Source organism: Oculina patagonica, chromosome 8 (genome assembly GCF_052425735.1).
Source record: "Oculina patagonica isolate OP01 chromosome 8, crgOcupat, whole genome shotgun sequence".
NCBI lineage: Eukaryota > Metazoa > Cnidaria > Anthozoa > Scleractinia > Oculinidae > Oculina > Oculina patagonica.
Window position 1 is genome coordinate 17942643 of NC_135765.1, and position 7333 is coordinate 17949975.

General features: G+C 37.3%; 2 protein-coding genes across 2 annotated transcripts; one reads left to right on the top strand and one right to left on the bottom strand.

Annotated features, from left to right (window-relative positions):
* Positions 1-474: 474 nt before the first annotated feature.
* On the bottom strand, positions 475-1594 carry LOC144662831 (adenosine receptor A2b-like). Its single transcript, XM_078523783.1, has one exon. It carries the CDS (start codon positions 1514-1516, stop codon positions 551-553), a length of 966 nt encoding a protein of 321 aa, XP_078379909.1. The 5' UTR covers positions 1517-1594; the 3' UTR covers positions 475-550.
* A 2904-nt stretch (positions 1595-4498) lies between these two features.
* Positions 4499-5416, top strand: LOC144664187 (5-hydroxytryptamine receptor 7-like). The gene has a single exon (XM_078525298.1). It carries the CDS (start codon positions 4499-4501, stop codon positions 5414-5416), a length of 918 nt encoding a protein of 305 aa, XP_078381424.1.
* The last annotated feature ends 1917 nt before the right edge of the window (positions 5417-7333 follow it).

The window sequence follows — 7333 nt, forward strand, 5'->3', positions numbered from 1 at the left end:
GAGGAAAAATCTATTTTTATGCGAGGCATCTGCACTAAATTTACTAAACAACTCATATGCACAGAGACAAACTGCTCATTTATCAGAAACGTCTGTACAGATCTATACAAAGTATACTGCTATACATCTTTTAAACACTTATAAACATAACTTGCGTACTTTTTAGACGCGGATGAGTTTCTTGTTGTGTTATTTTAGCTTTAACAAAAGAAGTGCGCCAGAACTGAACTAAGTGCACTATCACGAAAAAGTTATATGATATGACAGCTTTGCATGAGAAGAAACGCTAACGTATTTTTTTTTTATAAAATGTTGTATCTGTTCATAGCTTGTATACCTGGTATCTCTCCCTCCTTTTTTTTGGGGGGGTTTTTTTTTTAAAAAAAAAATTTTTTTTTTTTTTTTTTAAATTTTTAAAAAAAAAGACCCCGTTTACCTGCTTTGCTTTGTGACATATGAAATTGGTTCCCCTCCATGGTAAATCTATTATCTCATCAGAATAAAAAAAAGTAAAGTCAGAATACTTGACGCCTTCCTTGTAAATCACCTGCTATAAGTTATTTTCTCTCAGGATTTTCCTTTTCGAGTTTGTTGAAATTGCATTGCTTTTAGATGGATTTTGTCGCGATGTACGTAATGGCGTCACTGTATTTCTACGAAAACAATTCTTTAGAATTCTTCTTAGAGCATCGCGAAAACATTTGTTTCGATAAAAGTATATTATAGGATTAATGGCAGAGTTTGCAAAACTGGCCGTAACAGGTGCTATATAACTGACTCCGTAATTTTTTTGTGGACTCTTAGCAATGTGATATCCAAACGGCATCCAGAATATTGTGAAGAAGCCTATAACAAGTGCAATAGTCTTGGCTAGGCGCCTGTCATTTTCTCTGTTAACAGCTTGGTGGTTTTGAAGCTCTCTTTGCCTGAGAGAGTTCTGTCTTTGAACTGTTATGAAGATTGCTGAATAACAGATAATTACAACTGAATACATAACAATAATCCCGCTAAGGATAAAATATATGTATACAAGTTTGTCTTCCACGAATGCGTCTAACAAAGGCACGACCAAAGCCAAAAACCAATAAAATATTAAAATGGACTTTAAAGATGTTGGGGTGACGATTCTTTTATATTTCATGGGTTTTAAGATGACGAAACATCGATCGAAGCTCATCGTTGCAAGAGTTAAGATGGACACTGCACATGACAAATTTCCAATAAAGCGAGCAGCGTGTTCAGCTCTCACGTAGCACGTACCATCAAGTTTGCCAACAAAAATTGAGATAACTAGCGGCTGAGTCAGTATATTAACTATAAGGTCTGCCACAGCTAAATTGACGATACAGTAATTTGATACAACTCGCAGGTTTGGTGTAAATAGGACGGTGAGGCAGACAAAGATGTTCCCTGAACTTCCAATTACGCTTATCAAGGAGTTTACAGCAATGAAAACTCCGCCATCCAGATATGTTAAAGTACATCTGTTTGAATCAACTTTTATATCAGAAAACATGTTAAATGAATTAACTTATCCAAAATTGATGTAAACTTGTGGTAAAACCCAACTAGGATGATATCGCTTGCTATTGCCCAGTTGTGCAATAATCGCTTGTATAACAAGTCAGATGTTGTAAAAAACACAAAAAAAGATACTACAAACACATTTCCATATATGGCTGTCATGAAAATTGCCAAATATCGATGTTTACTTGTTAGTTTGCATTGGAAGCAAGTATTGTCTGATGTTATTGCGTACTGTGCTTTTTATTTACAGGAGTTATTACACGTGTACACAGGCTGTGTTATATCTACCCAGGACAAAAGAACTTGAAGAGGTTGTAGGAAATTGGATGTGCAAAAGTTTTTTTCGCCAAAACATTAACGGTGATAACATTTTCTACATCTTTTATCATTATTACTAGGTGTATTTATGTATAGATCTACAAGACTGTATTAATTTCGTGTATAGCATAGGCTGTGTCAAGTAACGGACTTTTCCTAATTTCTTTTCTTAAAACGGTAGCTTGGATGATAAACCGGAGCTAATAACATATCAGTAGGAAGTACCACTCTTGTCTGTAACCAAAAACCCGTTTTGGAGAATTGACTGATCCCACACGTTTCGTTGCTTGAAAACATGATTGACGCGACAGGTTTGAGCCTTTTGCGTACGTCATTGTATCGTTAATATATTGTTTACATTTTCATTGGCAAACTACAAATACAATAATCAATGTTAACATATGAAACTTATTTCTCTGCCAAGTTTGTAATTTGTTATTCCTCACATTACTAGGATTATTTGGTGACAATCTCAATCTGATCCCATCAGTTATTTTGTTTCCCACATTCAGTCATTCCCTGCTTATGTATCACTTGATTTGATTTTCTAAGTTTACATTGATGAATATATTCAATAACTGAAAAAACTAGTTTTGCGATCTGTACTAAACCAACTACAGTATAGAACATCTTTCTGGAGTCGTGGTACTCCAGTTAAAAGAGTTACGCCGTCCTCTTTTTGGGGGGTTGGGACTGGGACGAGAGGACGGCTAACATTTCAGACTACAAAAACGTGAGAAAAAGTGCTCATTCACCTGTAGTAAAATAGTCCCACCACAGACCAGCCAACAGCTTCCAAAGCGAGATAAACGAAAACTTTTTGACTCGTATGTAATGGATAGGAGCCAGCGAAAATTTAGTAAAACGAAACAGATCGGTTTAAGGCGGGGTTTTACCTGAAGGCCGTTTTTCCAACGCTTAATACGCGTTTAACGGAAATATCTCGTTCGCGTTTCAGTATCCAAATGCTCACCATCCCGTATATTATTGCGGTGTATTTTGGGGTCACTTTGGGAGGAGTTTTCTCAAAGGATAGTAAAATTTAGAGAAATAAGAAATATTGGAGATTATGTGAAAGGATGAAGTTCGTGGGGGTCAACTTGTGTTAATTTATTCTCTTTCTTCAATCCCTTCTTTAAACCTCTTAAAATTTCATTTATATTCAGGTAGAATCCCACCTTAAGAAACCTTTTTCTAAAATTTCAATGTCTGAGCTAGTTAAAGTGTCTGAAAAGCTCGGGACGGCTTTAATCATAATAGTGGAGAGCGAGAGCGGGACTGGATTATCTATTGGACTCGGCGTTTGCATCTAACCAAATTCCACCGCTTCAAATAATCCACTCAACCTATTCCCTCACCACAGTGAAGAAAAGGATGTAAGCCCTCTGGATTTACCCCCTCCCCCCCCAACTCCAAGTGACTGGCTCTTGATTGGTCTACCTACGAAACACCCGAGACGCCCGTTTCAAGGCTGGCGTCCTGAACACTCGCACCCGCTTCCTTCTATTTAAAGATAATCCAGATAAAATATATCGTTGAATAGCTTTTGTATATTTATAGCTCATTTTTATCGTGTCTCTCTATGACAATATCGATGATAGGTGGTAAAATATCTAAATTTGTATCAAATAAGATCTCAGTTGGGCTATTACAAGGTTACCCGAAGGGCTTTCGGGACTTGAACATTTGTCTAATCATAAAATAGCACATTTTTGAGGTGAAATTATTATATGACTAGATACCGCACACTAAATAAGTGGTTTACCAAATATACACAAAGAATAGGATATTTCAAAAGGTTTTCCTTTTCCGTTTTGTACATTTTTAAATGTAATCTGCGAGTTTCTTTATGTTGACTATGCTTATGACATTTGTTGGTGGGATTTATGAAATTCTTTAGATAAACCCTTCAAATGGTATATCATTTGCTTTGTTTGGTACGCCATTTCTGGTGAAAGTGAAGGCGTTAAAACTGAAAATTAGAAAAATATCTTTTCTTGTAAACATTAAACTATTATTAAGTGTGGAATATTCATATCAATTCTTGGCACGGTTTGTTTATGACATACGCACGTAGAGATTTCATGCAAAGCTATAAATACATTTGGAGTTACTCCCATTTACGTCATGACCAACTTAAAAAAGCTGGTATTTGTGATTTTAGCTGCTAGACAACATGTTCTAATTATAATTACTGCTTGTTATGATAAATCAATGTTATAACAAAGTTACCCGCAAAAGATACTATATACAAACCTGTTTATTCTATATTTAGCTGCCAGTGCGATAATAATTATTATAGTTAGTGGAAGATATCTGGGTAAAAATGTTCTCAAGACCATCTTTCGTTTTACCATAATAGCTTACCATGCTACGAACCCGAGCTTGGCCTGTCGTGGCAAATGTGAAAATAATTATTTTTTACTGCATCATGACTGACAATATATTACTGTACTAGACTGATTTGATAGAACTAGAACAATATTGGCAACAGTGCTAAGAATATGGATATCAACTTGAATTTAGAGTCTAATATTGACCCGAATCAGTTCACAAGATTTGAGATTAGAGTACTAGTGCCGGGGACTGACTCGTACACTGTCCTAATAGCGCTCAAACTGTCAACACCCTTTCAGAATATTCTTGACATATCATGTATTCAGATATAGAGGTTGGTCCAGATCGCTGTACACTGGCGTATGTTGACGGAGGTCTGCTGATAGCAGTGAACGCTTTACTAAGTGTGGTCGGGAGCTTGGGTAACATTTTTGTTTGCCTCACCATCCTTCTCACGCCATCTCTGAGGGTCGTGTCCAGCTACTGTATCGTGAATTTAGCCCTGGCGGATCTCTTGGTGACCATGTTGGTTCAGCCGCTCTTCGTAGCTATTCTGGCGGGAAAAATGAACGGCGAGTGTTTTGTGAGGGCGGAATACGCTGCTCGGTTCATAGGAAATTACTCGTGTTCAGTTTCAATGTTGACTCTTGCAACTATGAGCGTTGAACGATGTTATGCTATCGTAAAACCAGTGAAATACAAAGCGGTGGTGACGACTAGACTCATGAGATCTGTGCTGTTGGTCTATTGGTGCAGCCTCTCTTTAACTGTGCCTTTTATAGACGCTTTCGTCGAGGACAAATTCGTTTACATTTGTTACATTCTAAGTGGTATTGTTGTGAAGTTTTCTATTGTCATTATCAGCTATTCAGTAATTTTTGTAACCGTCAAAAGACATAATTCGCTGAAGAAAAGTGAACTTCAAGACTACCAAGCTGTCAGCAGAGAGAAAGAGAAAAGACTGGCCAAGACAATAGCACTGGTGATCGGTTTCTTTACGCTCTTCTGGTTGCCGTTTGTGTTGCTTATCGCAATAAAACCCAACAAGAACTACGGCATAGCTTACATCTCTGGCGTCACCGCAAGTCTGGCAAATTCCGCCATAAATCCTATGATATATTTTTATCGCAACAACGCTTTTCGTCAAGCTCTAAAAAACATACTTAAGGGTTGCTTCATAAAGAAGCAAATATACCCGGACATGAAAAGACAAAGTTTTGACACTAAACTTTGAAACTTACTAGTCTAATATCGATAAGAAGGCTATCCAGAAGAGAATAGACAAAAAACAAACAAATCTTCATGTCCACCGCTAACCGTCTGTGTCATTAATCAGTCTCTAGTATATTTTAGTTACTGTCTTTTTTTTCGTTCACCTTCTTTTTGCCGTTAAGTCTGAAAGCAGAATGAAAGAAATGATAAAAGTTGCGACAGTGGTAATTTGCGTAAAAGTGAACCGCCTTGTGTAATGTTCTCGATATCAGAGTCGGTTTCGAAAAGTAACCTAAGCTTAAATGAAAGGAATGGCAATGAAGAACAATGACGCATCTTCATTCATCGTCTTAACTGTTAACACAGTGATATTTCCCTGATTCAAATGAACAAAGTGAACAAAGGAAACAACTGGGATGTCGTCGTTCATTACTCACGAACACGGTCCACAGGCGAGTTAGCAAGTTTTCTAATATTGTAATGTCCAGTTCTAATGGGTGGGAATCGGGTTGGGTTTTCAATACGCCGTGATTCGTGTGTCCGTCATGACATGTGTCATGTTTATCTCTCTGTACCGCAGTTCTTAGTTCTGCAAGGCCTACGACGTTGGTATATCTTTTTGACTACGTCACAGTACTATCTTCTTATAAGGTGGTAGAGGCATTCATGTCATGTTTTGGCCGACTAAGCGAGGGTAACAGGAGGTGCTTTCTGTAATACTACACAATTCACAGCAAGCTTGTCGTGTAAAATGTATAATGAAGAGAATAGTGTCGCTACGCATCAGGGGTCCAGATTGGAGCCGCAGAAATGACGGTCATTCGATGACGTCACGCGAGTGTGAACTTTTTATTTTCGGCTGGTAAGCACCGATCAAGGATCAACCTCAGAAACTTCTTTTTATCGTAGTTACAACGCATTTGTTTCAAAGTGCACCAAGCATCAAATCGGTTGCCCGCAGGAATATAGCTGGAAAGACTTGAGACGAGTGTGTATGTTAGTCTTCTTTCTGACCCCACTGGCCAAGTGTCATGTCTATTGCCCGATGTCACAGCGGATTTTGTCCCCCCGCCGATTTTGTCCCCCCGGACCAAATCCGCTAGCAAATATTGACCCCCCCGGACAATACCGCTAGCCGATATTGACCCCCCTTCGCCGATTGTCCCCCCCTCAGCAATTGTTATTTAAGCTTTGTTTCCCTCTTACTCAGTAAACTTTCCATTTGCAAACTTTTTTTAAACGTTCCCTCGAATGACAACACAAAACTTGTTATAATTCTGCCATATTTATTATAGTAAATAAAGTAACTTCTTATAATAGCGATGCAATTTTGCGTTCTATGCTGGTCTCTAAGAAGTCATTTCAGAAATTTACTATAATTCATTGAAAAGCTTGTCGTAAACAAAAGACTAAAGACAGCGTCTAATTACGGTTCGTGTTAGCAATGAATCGAAAACGTTAATCTATATCTTGTTTGAGTTGCGGCTTTAAAAATCGCTCTAAAATGATTTTTTTAAAAAATTACTCTCTCAGTCTCAATCAACGTCGATATGAAACAAATTCTAATTCTTACTTTTTTTTTTTTTTTTTTTTTTTTTTTTTAAAACACACATAAATTCTTACTTTTAATTACGCCTTAATATGAACAAAAAAAAAACAGTTGCAAGTAACGGTAACCCAACGTCTTAGAAAAACGCGAACTCCGCTGTATTCTTATTTTACGGCTAAATATAGATAAACTAACGGTACTTACTGCTCTTTGTTTTATCGGCAAGCGAAAAACTGTTTAATGCCGGAAGCTATTTAGAAGAAATCTATTGTCTAGAGTAAAAGTCGAGAAAACTGCTCTTTGTTTTATCGGCAAGCGAAAAACTGTTTAATGTCGGAAGCTATTTAGAAGAAATCTATTGTCTAGAGTAAAAGTCGAGAAAACTGCTCT

What these genes read in the sequence shown, in the direction of transcription:
- LOC144662831 (XM_078523783.1), bottom strand. Translation starts at nt 1,516, where the DNA reads ATGTTTTCTGATATAAAAGTTGATTCAAACAGATGTACTTTAACATAT.
- LOC144664187 (XM_078525298.1), top strand. Translation starts at nt 4,499, where the DNA reads ATGTATTCAGATATAGAGGTTGGTCCAGATCGCTGTACACTGGCGTAT.